This window comes from Monodelphis domestica, chromosome 1 (assembly GCF_027887165.1).
Source record: "Monodelphis domestica isolate mMonDom1 chromosome 1, mMonDom1.pri, whole genome shotgun sequence".
In the NCBI taxonomy this organism is placed as follows: domain Eukaryota; kingdom Metazoa; phylum Chordata; class Mammalia; order Didelphimorphia; family Didelphidae; genus Monodelphis; species Monodelphis domestica.
The window spans coordinates 117,861,546-117,881,592 of NC_077227.1; the positions used below are offsets into that span (position 1 = coordinate 117,861,546).

The 20,047-nt window shown below is 37.8% G+C and overlaps 1 protein-coding gene across 3 annotated transcripts in view; it reads right to left on the reverse strand.

Moving 5' to 3' along the window:
- The window catches only part of C1H15orf40 (chromosome 1 C15orf40 homolog), a 105,463-nt gene that overhangs the window by 72,162 nt on the left and 13,254 nt on the right, over positions 1–20,047 (reverse strand). The window contains exon 4 of one of the 3 annotated variants that reach the window (XM_001365595.4): positions 11,892–15,770. The exons of the other annotated variants lie outside the window; for them this stretch is intronic. Within the exon in view, the coding sequence (XP_001365632.1) occupies positions 15,675–15,770 (96 nt within the window). The 3' untranslated portion in view covers positions 11,892–15,674. Of the gene's footprint in view, positions 1–11,891; positions 15,771–20,047 lie in introns of those variants that run through there. 3 annotated transcript variants of the gene reach the window in all.

The window sequence follows — 20,047 nt, forward strand, 5'->3', positions numbered from 1 at the left end:
TGAGCCCCCTGAGAGAAAGTCAGGTTGACTCCCTTGGGTTTGGCCTCCTGGCCACAGTTCAGACCCAGGGCAATAGGAGCTGAGGTAAAGCCTGACAGAGATTCAAAATGCCTTTTCTCAGGTTTTCTCTTCAGTGTGTCCCTTCAATTAGGAAGTGTTGGAGGGAAAGATTTCCAGACACAAGCAGGAAAAAGTGGGTAACCTTCAGGAGAAAGTCTTATTCAACATTCTCTTTGATTTCTCCTGACTGAGAGACCAACTGTTCTTCCAGCCAGAATCTTCTGTTCCTCCAAGATTCCATCCTCCTCGAGCCCCTCCCTGTTGAAGTGATCAGATCCACACATTCTTCAGCCTGGCACTTTTCTTATGTGCCAGCCTCTGTCACACCAGGCAGGAATTCAGAGGACCCAGCCAAGTGTGTGTGTGTGTGTGTGTGTGCTCAGAGGATTAAATTTAACATGGCTTCTAGCCACAAGGCCTCTACCAAGATGAGGGGTCTCTCCAGAGGCTAATGACTCCAGAAAGCCAAGGGAAAGGGAGTCCCAAGACAATGGGCCTCTCCAGGCTGGTGCCTCCAGAAAAGCCAAGGAAAAGGAGTCAGCCTTTTCACTCACCATGTGGCAGTCCAAGGAGAAGCAGTCTGAGATCTCAAACCCAAACCCTCCATGGTTAAGTTCCAAGGCCAAGACCTCCTCACAGGAAGTGACTACGAAATATAAAGGCAGTTCTTTGCATCACTTCCTGTGTCTTACATGTACCAATGATGGCTTAAACTTGGCTTTGGACTGCCCAGGGGGGAAGTCAGTTGTTTCTGATTTGTCATTTGCTAGCACACATGGGTCATAGACCTTCCTCTCCCACACTTAATCCTTAAGTGGTTGTATAGACCTTCCTGGTGGCTAAAATTCTAAAGAATAAGTAGGGTGGAGTAAATCTCAATTTCATACCTGTTCAAGGTCACAGATACAGAAATTAGCAGAGTGTTATATGAATTTAGGTCTTTCAACTCTAAATTTAATACTATTATTCTTTCATTGATATTATTTGCTTTAGCTATCTTCAGAATTTCATTTTAGGGAGTTTCTATACTTGATGAGCTAATTTTCCTTAATTTGAGGCCAGATTCCTAGTCAGGGCTAGCTCAGACCACTCTAGTGATGCTGAGATTGGAATACTAATGAGACATTTATGACCATAAAATTCAATAAAAAGAAATATACTCACAATATAAGAATCTAAAAGGATACAACCACTGATTGAGTTGGACACTGCCCACTTCTAATCTTTTATTTATGACTCTCTGGTTAGCATTCAGTCAAACCTAAACAGAATCTTTCTATGTTGGCTGGGCTTTTTATGCCTTCAGCATCCATATCAGTCTTTGAAGTCCTACTCCTCCAAAAGCAATAAAATTCAGAAGCCTGGCTTCCTTGCCCTTAAAAAGAAGCAAGCCTAGCCCTCTTAACACCAAGTCCTACTTATTTTTTTTTATTTTAAAAATTAGCTGTATTCTAATCAAGAGCATCTATTGGACTATGTTCAATTTTCCTCTTCTTTATGATGAATTTGAAGATTGGGGTGGGAGGTCACTTTCTTTCAAAGGTTCCATCATTTCCACGTAAGCAACTAGTTCATCCTTTTTGGATAGGATCAGTTTCAGAACAAGCAAATTCCTTTATTTACTTTTTGAAGAATGAAATTACCACTAAAGAATTTTGAGAATTTATCAGCTACTCTGCTTTTGGTAGAGAAATTCAGTGATATTTGGATACCTAAAGTTCTCTATCATTGCTATGTCATGATTCTATTCTAGGTTGGCTTTATTTTCTGAATTAATCTGTTTTGTTTTGTTTTTTTTTTCCTGCTTGGTTAATCTGTGATACATTTCCACACTTACTTTCTCTCTCCACTGAACATTATCTAAATATTCACCACCCTGTTTCTCCCCTCCAGTATCAAGATTACTTCACATAAATATATAATTAGTCTACTATCATTTTTTATCTCTTGTCCCTTGGATATTGTACCCTGGAATAGTCACCCTTCTGTCATTACCTTTTCTCTACAATAGCCCTATTCTGGCTCTCATCTCTAATTGCTGCCTGGACTACTGCAATAGCTTTACTGCTCTCCCTACATCATCTCTTCCCAATCCAATTCATTCTCCACTTAGCTACCAAAATTATTTTCCCCCAAAGCAGCAGGTGACCATGTCACATACCTACTCAACAAACTCCAGTGGCTCCCTATTACCTCTAGGATCAAATACAAACTCTAATGGCTGACATTTACAGTCCTTCATATACTGGCCCCTTTCTATATTTCCAGTTTTCTTCTGAATTATTTATTTGTATGTACATATCGGTTTACTTGCTAGTCTTCACATAATACCATTTCTGTGGTCTCCATTGCCCTTTTCATTAGCTGTCCCCATACCTGGAATATTCTCCTTTTCTCCTCTGACTTAGAATGTGTTTTCCTTAAAAATTCAATTGAAGCATAAGCTATTCCTGATTTTCTCAGCTACTAAGGTTGCCCCTTATGTAATTAGAAATCTGTTATCAAAAATTGCATTTCCCAGGCACCCACTGACTTCCTGTCATTACATACTTCCTGTAGGCAGAGGGATATAGTCAGTGGGCGTTCCTGGTCTGCATTCTTTACTTCCTGTAGGTGTCTGGTGGTAAGAGGGGATTTTGAACAGACTGATTAGCCATGGGCATATGGTTTTTTATTTTGTTACTTTTTTATTCCTTTACTTCTAATGATCATTAATACATCTCTGAATATATAACATTCTTTATTATTGATGATTAATTTTAATTTTTTTACATCCTGCCCTGTGTTCATTTTGTATATGATTTGTATATGATTATATATACAGTATCTTCCCCCATTAAAATATAAGCTTTCTCCAGAGTGGGGTCTCACTTTTGTCTTTGTATCCTTAGCAATGAGCATAATGCCTAACACATAGCAGGCTCTTAATAAAGGTCTTTTCCAATTCTAAATAACAATTCTATGATTGTATGTGATTCCATTTAAATGACCAAAGTGAGATATTCACATTTATGTAAAGTGCTTGAATTATGTTTCAAAATTTGTCATCACAATACAATGTCCCCAAAGTCTTAGAATAATTTTAGGCTGTTTTTTGGTTGTTTTGTCATTCAGTTGTGCCCAACTCTTCATGATACCATGGCCAATGGATTTTCTTGGCAATGACAAATGGTTTGTCATTTATTTCTCTAGCAATTCTTTTGTCAAGCAATCAGAGGTTAAATGGCTTGCCCAGAGTCACACAGCTAAGAAGTGTGAGGCTGGATTCAAACTCAGGTATTCTTGACTCCAGCCCCAGTGTTTTATTTATTTATTTATTTAGTCAATTTAGAACATTATTCCTTGGTTACAAGAATCACATTATTTCCCTCCCTTCCCCCCCTCCCCCACCTTTCCCATAGCCGACACGCAATTTCATTGGGTATTGCATGTGTCCTTGATCAAAACTTATTTCCATGTTGTTGATGTTTGCACTAGGATTTTCATTTAGAGTCTACATCTCCAGCCATATCCCCTTGACTCGTGTATTCAAGCAGTTGTTTTTCTTCTTTGTTTCTACCCCCATAGATTTTCCTCTGAATGTGGATGATGTTTTTTCTCCTAGATTCCTCCAAGTTGTTCAGGACCACTGCATTGCCACTAATGGAGAGGTCCATTACATTTGATTGTACCACAGTGTATCAGTCTCTGTGTATAATGTTCTCCTGGTTCTGCTCCTTTCACTCTGCATCAGTTCCTGGAGGTCATTCCAGTTTCCATGGAATTCCTCTAGTTTATTATTCCTTTGAGCACAATACTATTCCATCACCAACAGATACCACAATTTGTTCAGCCATTCCCCAATTGAAGGGCATCCCCTCATTTTTGAATTTTTTGCCACCACAAAGAGCACAGCTATAAATATTTTTGTACATGCCTTTTTCCTTATTATCTCTTTGGGGTACAAACCCAGAAGTGCTATGGCTGGATCAAAGGGCAGGAAATCTTTTTAGCACCCTTTGGGCATAGTTCCAAATTGCCCTCCAGAATGGCTGGATCAATTCACAACTCTACCAGCAATGCATTAATGTCCCAACTTTGCCACATCCCCTCCAACATTCATTACTTTCCTTTGCTGTCATGTTAGCCAATCTGCTAGGTGTGAGGTGATACCTCAGAGTTGTTTTGATTTTCATCTCTCTGATTATAAGAGATTTAGAACACTTTTCCATGTGCTTATTAATAGTTTTGATTTCTTTAACTGAAAATTGCTTATTCATGTCCCCTGCCCATTTATCAATTGGAGAATGGATTGATTTTTTTGTACAATTGGTTTAGCTTTTTATAAATTTGAGTAATTAGACCTTTGTCAGAGGTTTTTGTTATGAAGATTGTTTCCCAATTTGTTGCTTCTCTTCTAATTTTGGTTGCTTTGGTTTTATTTGTACAAAACCTTTTTAACTTGATGTAATCAAAATTATTGATTTTACATTGTTATTTTTTTCTAGCTCTTTTTTGGTTTTAAAGTCTTTCCTTTCCCAAAGATCTGACATGTATACTATTCTGTGTTCATCTAATTTACTTATAGTTTCCTTCTTTATATTCAAGTCATTCACCCATTCTGAGTTTATCTTGGTGTAGGATGTGAGATGTTGATCCAAACCTAATCTCTCTCATACTGTCTTCCAATTTTCCCAGCAGTTTTTATCAAATAGTGGATTTTGATCCCCAAAGCTGGGATCTCTGGGCTTATCATAGACTGTCTTACTGAGGTCACTTACCTGAAGTCTGTTCCTCTGATCCTCCTTTCTGTCTCTTAGTCAGTACCAAACTGTTTTGATGACCACTGCTTTATAGTATAGTTTGAGATCTGGGACTGCAAAGCCTCCTTCCTTCGCATTTTTTTTTTTTATGATTTCCCTGGATATCCTTGATCTTTTGTTCTTCCAAATGAATGTTGCTATGGTTTTTTTCTAATTCAGTAAAAAAGTTTTTTGGTAGTTCAATGGGTATGGCACTAAATAAGTCAATTAATTTGGGCAGGATTGTCATTTTTATTATATTAGCTCGTCCTACCCATGAGCAGTTGATGTTTTTCCAACTGTTTAGATTTAGTTTTAATTGTGTGGAGAGTGTTTTGTAGTGGTGTTCATATAGTTCCTGTGTTTGTCTGACAGATAGATTCCTAGGTATTTTATATTGTCTAGGGTGATTTAAGTGGAATTTCTCTTCCTAATTCTTGCTGCTGAGATGTGTTGGCGATATATATAGAAATGCTGATGACTTATGTGGGTTTATTTTGAATCCTGCAGCTTTGCTAAAGTTGTTGATTATTTCCACTAGCTTTTTGGCTGATTCTCTGGGGTTCTTTAAGTAGACCATCATATCATCAGCAAAGAGTGATAGCTTGGTCCCCTCATTGCCTATTTTGATGCCTTCAATTTCTTTTTCTTCTCTAATTGCTACTGCTAGTGTTTCTAGTACAATATTAAATAATAGAGGTGATAATGGGCATCCTTGTTTCACTCCTGATCTTATTGGGAAGGCTTCTAGTTTGTCCCCATTGCAGATGATGTTTGCAGATGGTCTTAGATGTATACTGTTTATTATTTTTAAGAAAGGCCCTTCTATTCCTATGCTTTCTAGTGTTTTCAATAGGAATGAGTGTTGTATTTTGTCAAAGGTTTTTTCTGCATCTATTGAGATAATCATGTGTTTTTTGTCGGTTTGCTTGTTAATACAGTCAATTATGAGGATGATTTTCCTAATATTGAACCATCCTTGTATTCCTGGTAGGTGAATCCTACCTGGTCAGTGAATAACCCTCATGATCACTAGCTGGATTCTTTTTGATAGTATCCTATTTAAGATTTTTGCATCGATATTCATTAAGGAGATTGGTCTATAGTTTTCTTTCTCTGTTTTTGAACTGCCTGACTTTGGAATCAGTACCATATTTGTGTCATAAAAGGAAATTGGTAAAACTCCTTCTTTGCTTATTCTGTCAAATAGTTTGTGTAATATTGGGATTAGTTGTTCTTTGAATGTTTGGTAGAATTCATTTGTGAATTTTTTATTAGGGAGTTCTTTGACGGCTTGTTCTATTTCTTTTTCTGATATGGGGTTGTTTAGGTAGTCTATTTCTTCTTCTGTTAGTCTAGGCAATCTATAATTTTTGTAAACATTTATCCATATCACCTAGATTGCCATATAATTGGGCAGAATAGTTTTTAATGATTGCCTTAATTTCTTCTTCATTAGAGGTGAGGTCTCTCTTTTCATCTTGGATACTATCAATTTGGTTTTCTTCTTTCCTTTTTTTAATTAGACTGACCAGTACCTTGTCTATTTTATTTGTTTTTTTAAAGTATCCACTTCTAGTCTTATTTATTAAATCAATAGTTCTTTGACCTTCAATTTTATTAATTTCTCCTTTGATTTTGTGATCTCTAATTTAGTCTTCATATGAGGATTTTTAATTTGTTCACTTTCTAGTTTTTTAATTTGCATGCCCAATTCATTGACCTCTGCCCTCCCTAATTTGTTAATATATGAACGCAAGGATATAAATTTCCTCCTGAGTACTGCTTTGGCTGCATCCCATAGATCTTGAAAGGATGTCTCATCATTGTCATTTCCTTCAATGAAATTATTGTTTCTATGATTTGTTCTTTAACTGATTTTAGAGAATCATATTGTTTAATTTCCAATTAATTTTTGATTTGCCTCTCCATGTACCCTTACTAATTATTATTTTCATTGCATTGTGATCTGAGAAGGTTGCATTTATTATTTCTGCTCTTTTGCACTTGTTTGCAATGTTTTTATGCCTTAATACATGGTCAATTTTTGTAAATGTACCATGTGCTGCTGAGAAGAATATTCCTTTTTGTCCCTATTTATTTTTCTCCACATATCTACTAACTCTTAAGCTTTCAAAGATTTCATTCACTTCTCTTACCTCTCTTTCTTATTTATTTTTTGTTTTGATTTATCTAGTTTGGATAGAGGAAGGTTCAGGTCTCCCACTAGTAAAGTTTTTCTATCTATATCATCCTTGAGCTCCACTAGTTTTTCCTTTAGAAATTTGGATGCTATGCCATTTGGTGCATACATGTTGAGTACTGATATTTCCTCATTGTGGCATTTAAAAGAGTGGATGCCATAAACTGTAAGATTTAAAAGAGTTAGAGACATAAACTGTAGTGAGTAAAATAGTAGAAGATATAAACTGTAGTAGATATAAGAGTGGGTGAGTAAATTGTGTGACCACAGAAAATATGTTTCACTACAGTGTCTTGGTTTTAAATCAAATATAAGGTGGTCGCCAGGGAAATATTCCCAATTATGAATATACCCAAGTCAACTGGGTTTTATAGAGAATTTAATTAATAATACAATGAGGAATTAAAGAAAAGAGAGAAAGAGAGAAAAAAGAAAATAAGTATGAAGGGCCTTAAGCCAACATGGCCTAGACCTGAGTCTTAAGAGAGATCAGTCACTCAGTCTTTTATCACTCACCACAAGGTCTGTCTAAGCAAGGATTCTAGTGACAGAGTCTCCTCAGAGAGAGTTCCAGCCAGAGTCCTCCTCAAAGAGCCTTCCAGCCAGAGACTATTTCAAAGGGCCTCTCTCAAGAGCCTCCAGAGGGACAGAGTCCCCTCAGAGGAGCTCCAGCGAGACCTCCTTAGAGATTGTCCTCCAAGAGCTTCCCTTCTCCAGAGCCTCTCTCAAGAGATATTCTCCAAAGGGATTTTCCAAAAGGATTGTTTTCAAGAGATTCTGCTTTTTCTTATATAGGGGGTTTTCTCCTATGTCACCTCCCCTAAGTTCTTCCATCTACCAATCACAGTAGACGTTTTCCAAGGGACAGCCCATTCTGAATTCACTGCTGGGTCGACTAATCCCTTTAGTAACTTTGAACCAGAAAAACTTCTGAATAAGTTTTCACCTCTTTGCTCCTGTCAAGTTTACAAGTTGCCTGACCTTTAATAGGTACTTAGCACCCCATCGTATTAATTCTAAAAATAGGCATGGCTTAAAGAACTTTTTGCCTCATTATAAGTATGGGTTAAAGTACTTTCATTGTTCAGCAAGGAGTTTTCTCCCCCAAAGCAGTCCTAAGTACGGGTGGAGTAGAGGTCCTCCCATTTCTGATCGAAGGAGAGTTCTCACTGTCAAAATGGGGAATGTTCCCAGTAGGGAATTGTTCCAATGGAGAATTCCCCAATGTAGAAATTTTTAACATTCACAAGTCTGAGAAATTTCAAGATTTACATCATTGTCTATACTGTCTTTTATCAGGATGTAATTACCTTCCCTATCTCTTTTAACTAGATCTATTTTTACTTTGGCTTTGTCAGATATCATGATTGCAACTTCTGCCTTCTTTTTATCAGTTGATGGTAGATTTGGCTCCATCCTCTTACTTTTACCCTATGTGTGTCTACCTTCCTCATGTGTGTTTCTTATAGACAGCATATGGTAGGGTTTTGGATTCTAATCCACTCTGCTATTCACTTGCGTTTTATGGGTGAGTTCATTCCATTTACATCCAGAGTTATGATTACCAGCTGTGTATTTCCCTGCATTTTTATTTCTACTCCTAGTCCTCCACTTTCTTCTTTCACTATTTCCTTCTACACCAATGTTTTGTTTTTAATCAGTCCCCCTAGTTCCCATCCTTATTTTACTTCCCTTTCTATCCCCTCCCTTAATCCCCCCTTATTTTTTTTACAGTCTTTTTAAACTACCTCCCCTTCTCCCTCCTCACCAGTCTGTTTGTTACCCTTCTACTTCCCTATAGGACGCAAATCAATTCTCTGCCCCAATGGATTGGATTAGTCTTCCCTCTTTGAGTCAATTTTAGTGCATGTAAGAGTTGAGTATTTCCTATCTCTAACTTCTTTATCCTTCCAGTGTATTGATGTTCTCCCCTCTCCCACCTTGAGCTTCTTTGTAACATGTAAATTTATCCCCTTATTTTTCTTTTCCCATTTCTTTTAGTATTAACCTCTTTTTTTAGCTCTAGTTGTATATATATATACATATATACACACACATGGGGTGTATGGGGTGCTCAGGGAGGAGTAATATCTTTGGTATGGAGGGCTTGTTGTGCCCTCCTAGGGCAGCTCTCCAGCCTCTGACCCTCACCTGACACCCAGGTCTCACTTGTGACTCCCAGTAGCTGCTAGCATGCGGCAGCGGCTACACCTTGGGCAATGGCTTCAACAGGCTGGCTAAACCTTGTGAGGGTAGCCATCTGGTCATCATCGTCGTCGACCCCTGGTGAACTAGGGCTTTGCTCACCCAGCATGTGAAGACTGTTTCAGCAGAATAGGCGGAAGAAACCAACAAGAAGGTTCAATGGCTGAGATGGCAATACAGCAAGGCACTGTGGAGTGCTTAGGGCGTGTTGGAGCACAAAGGACAACACGGCCATCCAATGCAGCTGAGGAAGTCTCCAGGTGTAATGACTTTTCGTGCCACTGGATCCAGGCTTCCAATACCGAGAGAGTGGGACTGTCTCTGTGCATCGACTTTTCTACTTAAATCTTCATGCACAAGTGTCTTTGTGCACAAAAACGCACAGACAATCATCATCCTCGGTTACCGAGAGACTACTACTACTACACACACATATATGTGTATTTATCCATACATATTTCTATATACATATTTATGTCTTGGCATTTCATCCTCTATAGGATGTCACTATTTGTCACTATTTCCTCTAAGTGTAATTCTTCTAGCTGCCCAGGTGATAATAACAATTTTTAAGAGTTACCAATGACCTTTTTTCTTATAGGGTTATATATCATTTTAACTTATTGGGTGTCTTAAAAAAAATGTTGGGTTTGTTTTTCTTTTTTTCTTCTGAAGAATTTCAGAAGTTTACTGTCTCTACTGACTACTACGTAGATGTCCTTTTAAGCTGTTATTTAAAGACTGAAACTATACTACTAGGGCTTTGGTGGTGGCCTATACTTCAAGGATCCAGTATTTTATGGTTGTAGTTGCTCCTTTCACTGACACACATCACAAACCTTCTATGACTTGGTATGCCTTTGAGTTCCTAGAACAATGAGTTGTAGCTAGGTTGTGAAGGGTCTTAAGAGCCAGAGTTTGTATTTTATCCAAGTGGCAAAGAACTACTGAGCTTTACTAAGTAGGGGAATGACATGGTCAGATTTGCACTTTAAGGAAAATCATTTTGGCAACTTTGTGGAGGATAGATTGCAATGGAAAGGGACCTTAGGCAGGAGATGAAACTGGGAGCCATTGTAACAGTTCAGGCAAACAGTAACAAGGGCTGTGGTGCCTCCATCCATAGTGAAAAGGGGTCAGATAGGAGAGGTTTAGGTCAAATGGCAATACTTGATACAGGGGCAAAGGAAAGTGAGGAATTAAGGATAATCCTGCTTTTGAGTCTGTGAAACTAGAAGGCAGTCTATACCCTAAATGGAAATGGAGGAATTCAGGAAAGGATTAATTTATGGGATAGAGTATTAGACATGTGGTGTTTGAGATGTATGTGGGCCATCCAGTTTGAATGTTTAACAGATAATTGGTGATAAAGAACTAAAGCTCATGAGACAGACTAGGAGAGACATAAACAGATCAGAATCATTTAGGTAGATAATTAAATCCACTGGAGCTCCTGAAGTCACTAAACGTATATAGAGAACAGGTGTAGTACAAAGCCTTGGCAGGGTATTCCCAGAGTTATGGGGATGATATAGATAATGGCCTAGCCAACAGAACTGAGGAGTGGTCACACAGGTAGGAAAATCAAGAAAAGACAGTATCATGAAATCTCAGGGTGGCTAATAGTGGCAAATTGTGGCAGAGAGTAAGATGAAAATAGAAAAGTATATCTTTTTTTTAATAACTATGCCTACTTGTTGAAATATGTAGAATATAAAAGGATGTGCAACATGGTACAATTGAGAACACTGCTCTTGGGAAACATAAAACTTGGATTCACATCGTGGCTCTTACTAATTCAGACAACAGATAACTCGACTGTGGTTTCTCATTTATAAAAGAATGATAATAACACTGGTATTCTCTACCTCAAAGGACCCTTGTGAGGAAAAGTATTGTTAAGTGGAATTCCATTTCAAGCAATCTGATATTCTCGAGCATTCTTTAAGCTCTCAAAAGTAAATTGTCAGGATACCCTATGAACTGTATAGTTGATGCTTCAGGGTAGGAAGTGCTGATATTTTGATTTTTCTTTCCTCCTTCATTCATCATAACTGGGAAAAATTGACCATTTTTTAATCCTTACCTTCTCTCTTAGTAGCAATACTGTGTTTTGGTTCCAAGGCAGAAGAGAGGTAAGGGCAAGGCAATTGGGGTGAAATGACTTGCCCAGGGTCACATAGTTAGAAAATGTCTTGAGGCCATATTTGAACCCAGGACCTCCTGTCTCTAGGCTAGTCTCTCAATTCACTGAGCCACTCAGCTGCCCCCAAGAATTAACTTGCTACACAGATAATTAAAAAAAAAAAAGTATTCACAAGCTGCTTACTATTTCTCTTCATACTCTTACCCTAACCCCTTGGCATTAGTGATAATATTGAGACTATTCCCAAAAATTTGATCCTGTCCCTTTTAATGGGACAATGTAGTAAAGTGGGAAAAGCTTTGGGTCTTAAGGTAGAAGCTCTGGGTTCTAATCTGCCACTTAATACCAGCGTAATCACAAGCAGGTCACAACCTTTCTGGGATTCTATTTCCTTATCTACAAAATGAGGAAATTGGACTATATGTTCTCCAAGGGTCCTTTCTAATTTTTGTTAGCTACTAAGGCCATTGGACTAAAAAATCACACATGTAATAGCTGGTGAGCAATCTAAGATGAATTTATTTTATTCTTTGTTGGTAGGTGACAAATTTCAGATAAACCAGCGGTCCTCAACCTCTCAATTTATGGCAATGAGGATACATCATGCATATCACATATTTACATTCCCAAATCATAACTGTAGCAAAATTACAGTTTTGAAGTAGCCACCAAAATAATTTTTTGGTTTGGGGTCACTGCAACATGAGGAACTGTATTGCAGGGTCACAGCATTAGAAAGGTTGAGAACCACTAAGATAAAGTATTAGGATATAGATCAAAACTTACATAATCATGGCTTGCATCAGCTATCTCTCTGATACACAAAGTATGTGGAATCTGAATGTATTTGAAAATTACTTTCACCTGGGGGATAAGGATTTTTATATGCAGAATTGAAAAGCCTTAAACCTGGAGAATTGGGATTTTTAGAAATAAATCTTTTATGAGAAACAGGTGAGAGGGAGGATGAGCATTTGGAACTCAGAATAAAAAAGTGAATGTTAAGTCAATACATCCCTGATACAAAGCTGTTTTATTTTTCCCAAATATAGATGCACATTACTTACAACATATGTACCCTTGAAGAGTTGGTATAAACTAAATTTTAAAAATTCTTTTAAATACAAGGAGCAGTTAGATGTTTCAGTGGATAGAGCCAGGCCTGGAGAGGTCCTGGGTTCAAATGTGACCTTGGGTATCCTTGGGCAAGTCCCTTAATCCAAATTGCCTAGCCTGTACCTCTTTCTGCCTTGGAATTGATACTTAGTATTGATTTTAAGATAGAGGGTAAGAGATTTGTTAAAAATTACTTTAAATGCAGTAGAGGATATAGATGTTTAAAAGAATCATAAGGTGAATCCTTTTGTAATGTGAGTAACTGCCTCACCCCACCTCCCCAAATGTCTTAAGTTCTAATTTGTATGTATTGTTTAAGTGTGGGATACTACTTTCTATAGTACAGAATGAGGTCCACTGCCATCGATGATCCATTGGCATAATTCTTATCCCTCTGATTCAATTTCCAGATGATGTCCCACAGACTTATTTCAACAAAAGCTTCCATGTTGCTACCAGACCAGTTTCATTTGGGCAGTCAGTGAGAGGGTAAATTGGTTATCTTGAATTGCTTAAACTTTTTGTACCTCAGTTTCCTTGTCTATAATTGGACATAGATCCTCTATGCTCAAAAGGTTATAAAATTGTGCATATCCCTTGACCCAGAAATACCACTGCTAGGTTCTGTATCCCAAAGAGATTAAAGGAAAAAGAAAAGGATCTATATGTACAAAAATATTTATGGCAGCTCTTTTCATGGGGCAAAGAATCAGAAACTGAGAAGATGCCAATCGCTTGGGGAAGAGCTAAACAAGCTGTGGTATGTAACTGTGATGAAATACTATTGTGCTATTAGAAATGAATGGGATGATTTCAGAAAATCCTGGGAAGACTTATATGAACTGATGCAAAGTGAGCAGATCCAGGAGAATGCTGTACTGTATTCAATAACACTAATATTGGGGTTTTGGGGGCAAAGATATTGAAATGGTTTGCCATTTCTTTCCCCAGATCATTTTACAGATGAGAAAACTGAGGCAAACAGGGATAAGTTACTTGCCCAGGGTCACAGAGCTGGCAAAAGTTTAAGGTTGAATTTCAACTCAAGTCTTCCTGACTCCAGGCCTGGTACTCTATTCACTACACACCACCGAGCTGCTCAATAGTGGGGTTGAGAGTTAGAAAACCTGGTTTCAATACCAGTTCAATTATTAATTGCAGATTGATCTTAAATAATATTAATGGAGGATACTACTACTAGTTAGGTTATTAAAATATCTGTTGGTTTTAGTGATAGAAATGGATAAAAATACCTTCCAAAATGCAGATAACCTCCTAATGATTCTACCAGTATGGCTTTCAACATGTAAATTATTAAAACTATACTATTAACCAGAAGGAAAAAAAAAACGAAAAATAAAATTTTTAAATCTTCAAAATATGAAATTTACTTCTACATGAAAAATTCTTCTATAAAGAACATATTATGCATTAGTTTCCTCAATAAAACAGTAACATTCCTTATACACACCAAATCATTGTTGATGCTCCCTAATTAATGACTTAAGACTACTATAAACTACTTTAGGAATTGCAGAAGAAGGTGTCTGTGCATCATATAAATAACTTGGAACACATTCTCCTTACGACAACTAAAATTGATTTAGACTGAAGCAAATGTCTGAGTAATATTGGAGGGAAGAAAAAAAACTTGATTCACTTAAGGGTAGGGATGGAAAAAAAAGAAAAAAAGAGCCACGTCTTTCTAAAAGTACATTTTAAATGTTATCAATTCAACAAATCCATCATGTTTTCTTTATAGAAAAAGGGGCCTGTGATTTTGTCCACCTGATCTCAATCCATCTAAAATATACAGCCTAAAAGCCTTTCTTAGAACTCAGAGAAGTAACTGTCTTGACTTCAAGTCCAGGACTCCACTCACTATGCCAAGCTGCTTCTATACATTTATCTCTCTTAACACTTTTAAATAACAGTGTGCAAGGTAATAGGATGGCATATGGAAAACATTCATTGCTTTTTAGGGTAAAGAGATTTGAGCTCTGTCTCAGTGATGCTTATAATCTATGTGAACATAGGTAGGTCTTTCAGGCTTTCTGAGTCTATTTGCACATCTGCAAGATGGCATAGATAAAATAGGTAATCTCTAGAGTCCCTGTCAGCCTTTTTGATTTTTAAGGTTCTTTTTGACTCTTCCATTAGATCTTTTTGGGCCTGAGATCAATTTGTATTTTCCTTTGAAGCTCCACATGCAGCTATTTTGTCAATGTTGTCCTCTTCTACGTATCTTGAACTTCCTGGTCACCATAGTAACTATCCGGTCAGACTCTTTTTTTTTTTTAATCATTTTATTTTGTGATTTTTAAAAAACTAATGTTGAACTATTTGTGAACTGAAGAGAGTGTTGTTCCACATTTCATACACTGGGCATGGAGCTTTACTTTTGATTTGCACCATGCCCTTTACTTTAGCTGTTGGCTTGCATGGTAGGATGCCTCACTGCTGCTTTGCAGTGATGGAGGTCCTCACTATGAGTTTTTATTGAGGCAGAAACTCATTGATGGACAGCTCAGGGGTGGAGCTTCACTGTTGGCCAGTCATGAGAGATGGAACTTCAGTTTTGATTAGTCCAGGAGGGGGAAGCTCAGTTGCTGGCTGGCCTCAGGGAGTGATCTGTCTTTGCAGCTGCCTGCTCTCAACCTCTCACCTGGTCTTGTGGCTGTGCTGGTCTGGTAAGCGGATTTTTTCCTCCAAAAATTTTTATGAGGCTTTTGTTTAGTGCCTTTTGGAGGGGAATTTGGGAGGGCTGAGGAATGTGGTTTTCTTCCTCCACCATCTTGGCACTAGAAGTCCACTGTCAACTCTTTCAGTGTTTAGTTCCACAAAATTTAAGTAGTAGTCCACAAGATAAACTTAGGGTAGACCAATAGTAGTATCAAACCTGTCTGGAATTTTACAAACTGGACCATAATGTTTTGAATTGGATATTACCAGTAGTAAGTGAAGTTTGGGCACAGCATACTTTGCATTTATCAGCTGATACTTATTTTTCCAACATTCTATGGAGAGTATTTTCGGAGGCCTATTATTCTTCAAAGCACTATCTTCCAAGTATTATCTAGATTTTTCTCTTTATGAATTTACTTCTTTAGTATTAAAAGGTTCCATGAAACATAATGTTCATATCTGGCTTTTTGGGCTTATTTTAGGGAGCTTCTGCTTGCCTTTTCAATTTCTCCAAAATCTCTTCCGGAGTTGTGGATGCTAAGATCTTAACCACTTTTTCACGAGATTTACCACCCTGGTTCAAAATAAAATAAAGTCAGACATTCCATTCAAATAAAAGATTTTAGTGAATATAAGTAAATAATTTTCTCACAAATTTGTTTACATTCAACAATTCAATAAATGTCAAGCCCACATGAACAAAAGTGCTAATACAAATGCTAGCTACTGGGGAGATAAAAAATTCATGACATAAACCCCTTCTCCACAAGGAGGTTAGAGTCTAAAAAAGGTAGGAATACAACAGGCATAAGTGAGAACATTAAAAACACAGGAAACATTGTGTGTACAGGAAATGGTGAATGATCTAGTTTGGCTACAATATATATGGAAGGTGGTAATACAAGATAAGACTGGAAGGCCTTGAAAGCCAGGAATGGGAATTTACATAATAGATAATAGGAAGTCACGGAAGAGTTTTGAGCAGAAGATTGGCATGGCCAGATCTACACAAAAGGAGGGCCAGTCTAGCAGCCATATAGAGAATAATTTACAGGTTACTGAAATGCATCAGGTTGAGTAGTAATTAAGAAACTATGCTTGGGACAAGTCAAATTCAAGACCCTGGGACCCTGCCTAAGTCAACAGCAAAGTGCCCAATGTCCACCCCTTGAAGTCCCAAGCCCTAACACAAACTTGTAGTGAGGCTCCAAGTCCAGGGAGGTTGGCCCCTTCAAGCCTGCAGTGAAGCCCCAATCCTCAGGGTAAAGTAGCTCACAGTGTTCTGAGGCCTACAAGTCATCAGCAGTCCCCAGAGGAGATAGAATTAGCAGGTTACAGAGCTCTCAGTCCAGAGAACGTCATACCCCTTGGAAGAACTAAAACTTGCTGAAATCCAGAACTAGAGCTGAGGGTAGTAGCAAAAAACAAAATAAAATACTAAAGTTTAAGAGATGTGCAGATGGAAAATTTGTCACACCTGAGCTATATTCCCAGCATCCTTTTAAGTAACTTCCGCATTTTACATAAGGAGGCTTGAGAGATGAATTTGCCTGAGACCCACGCTGCGGGGCTCTCTTTTTTGGAGTTTGTGCTTTTGCTAAAGTGCTGCAGATGTGAATCTCTGGCTCTCTTTGCTCTGCTCACTTGACTGAAAGAACCTTTTTTCTTTTCTCTTTCTTTTGATTTATTATTAAAAATCCTACATATTAAAAGAAAAAAGGATAAAGTTCAATGGTGTCTCCAAAAAGTAGAATATTAGGGATTCATCTTGACTGTGGGTGCTCATTATATTTCTCCAAAACAAATTGAGAACATTTAAAAATTGAGTGCTCCTACCACTAAGAAACAGCTGAGAGCAATTTTAGGAGCAACAGGGTTTTGTAGACAATGGATTCCTTGCTATGGGGAAATCACTAAACCCCTTATAGCATTAACAAAGTATTCGGTTCCTGAACCCCTCAAATTAGAGCCTGAACACTTGTCAGCTCTATCAGATCTAAAAAAGGCTATCATGTCTGCCCCTGCTCTAGGCATCCCAGATTACAACAAGCCATTTACTTTATATGTGCATGAGCGAAGAGGAGTAGCCTCTGGTGTGTTAACTCAGACTTTGGGACCTTCTCAGCGCCCAATTGCTTATTATTCTGCCCAACTAGATTCAGTAGCAGCAGGAGCACCACCATGCCTTAGAGGAGTAGCTGCTACAGCCTTACTAGTAACAAAAACCATTGATTTAGTATTGGGATGTCCATTAACAATAATGTGCCCACATGAGACAGAAGCATTATTGATAAAACATAGAACACAGGCATTCTCGGATCAGAGAATTACAAGGTATGAAATAACCTTACTAAATAGTGAAAATATTACCTTGAAACGCTGTTCAACTCTTAACCCTGCCACCTTGCTTCCAAATTTACCCACTTCAGGAGAACCATTACATAACTGTGAAACATTAGTGTCCATGGCAGAAAAGCCTCGAGATAATCTCTTGGACACTCCCTTAGACAATGCAGATCTGATTTTATTTACCGACGGTTCCTCTTTTATGAGGGATGGCATACGTTACACTGGAGTTGCCGTAGTCTCAGAATTTGCCACTGAGTGGTCAGCTTCACTACCTTCTAACATTAGCGCTCAAGGAGCAGAACTCATAGCTCTAAAACAAGTTTGTATAATTGCCAAGGATAAAAAGGCAACAATTTATACGGATTCTAGATATGCTTTTGGCATTTGTCACTCAGTCGGGATGCTATGGCTCCAGAGAGGATTTTTAACCTCAGCTGGAAAATCCATAGCTAATGCAGAAATTATTAATGAAGTTCTTTCTGCTCTCAAACTGCCTAAAGCCCTAACTGTAGTTCATTGCTCTGCCCATACAGGTGGCTCTGACCCTGTCTCTAGAGGAAATGACCGGGCAGATGCCGCTGCAAAACTAGCAGCCATAGAAGGACCTGGATTAATTTTAACATTAACAACCACTGATAATTTAAATTTATCACTTTCCTATAATGAAAAGGAAGTGGAAAAATGGAAACAAAAATTTAAAGCAAAACAGATTAATGGAGTATGGGTGTCATCTGAAGGAAAACCCCTGCTCCCTAGAAGTTTCTATAACCAAATTTGCCAATCTATTCATAAAAATGGTCATTTTGGCACCCAGGGCATCGTGGACTCTGTCAAGAGAGTATGGATAGCCCCTGGTATAACTACTATAGCCTCTAAAGTATGTTCAGCCTGCCCTATCTGCCAGGCATATAACCAACATGCATATCGTGGAAAAGCCTTTGGGGGACGTCCTCTGGCTTACACACCTTTTGAACATCTACAGATAGATTTCATAATGATGCCAAAGGCTGGACGTTATAAATTTTGTCTAGTAATTGTAGATCAACTAACCAGATGGCCGGAAGCATTTCCTACAACCCGAGCCACAGCAGATTCTGTTGCAAAGATACTTTTAAAGGAAATTATTCCTCGTTTTGGCCTGCCAGCACATATTGACTCTGATAGAGGGATTCATTTTACCGATTCTGTCTTAAACCAAATATATTCTTGCTTGGGGATAACTCCAAAATTCCATGTTCCATATCACCCCCAGAGCTCAGGCCAAGTGGAGAGGATGAATAAAGAACTTAAGATTATGATTGGCAAATTATGCACTGAGACCCATTTAAAATGGCCTGAAATTCTCCCTCTGGCCCTATTTTATCTTAGAAGCAGGCCTAGAGGAGACTTACATATTTAACCATTTGAGATGCTTTTTGGACATCCGCCTATACAGGCTAAGCCTTTCTCCCTGGCTTATACATCGCTATTAGGGGGAGATATTACTATTGCTTCCTATATACAGGAGTTACAGCACAAACTACGTGAACTTCATGAATCTGGAGCTGCAGTACAAGCCGGACCATTAGACTTTTCTCTGCATGACCTGAACCCAGGAGATAAAGTTTATATCAAGAATTTCAAGCGAACTGGAGCAACTCAACCTTCATGGGAAGGACCATTCCAAATATTATTAACTACTCCAACATCTATAAAGATTGGAGAAAGAGACTCTTGGATTCACTGCTCACATGTGAAGAAAGCATCTTCTGCTGAGACTGATTGACTCTATCCTATCATATGAATTGTGACTCTATCTTATCATATGAATTGGAGATAATAATCCATAGACAAATGGATGGTTTTTTTTCAAGAATATATTGAATTACTGATTTTTTTCCTTATTTCTTTTCTTTTCTTTTTTGATCAGAATATTTGAATTTTTTCTCATTTTTTGTACTGAAGGTACACATAATTAGTATTAATATTATTTTTTTCCCTGCAGTAATACAAGTTAATATATATACTCTTGCTATAATATCAATATATGCCTAAAAGCTTTAAACTATGGGAACCTGCCATTTATTGATAAAATATTATAGGACTGTGATTAATGTTTGTGTCTGATTCCAGGAAAAGGGATAAAAACAAGGAGCACAGACTAAACCTGAATAGTGCCAATAGAGCACACAAGAAATATTAAAGTGAGACTCGAGGTTGCGATACTTAACTTATGTTTAAGTCGTAGGACTTCCTTGTATCTATACTCTTTTCAAAGTATTCAAACAAGTACAAAGCGTGACTATCATGCTGGCTCCCTATATCCCTGAGGAAAAAAAAATCAGATGAGGGAATGACATTTCCCCATCAAAATAGAATTCTAATTCTTTTCTTCTTATATTATGGCAACTTCCTGTAGTCTTGGCTACAAATGGCTAAGTGAAATATTACTGCATTCTGTCCTACATACTTGTGGGATAGAAATTACTTTAAACTGAACCTATACCAGGCCTATTTTGAATT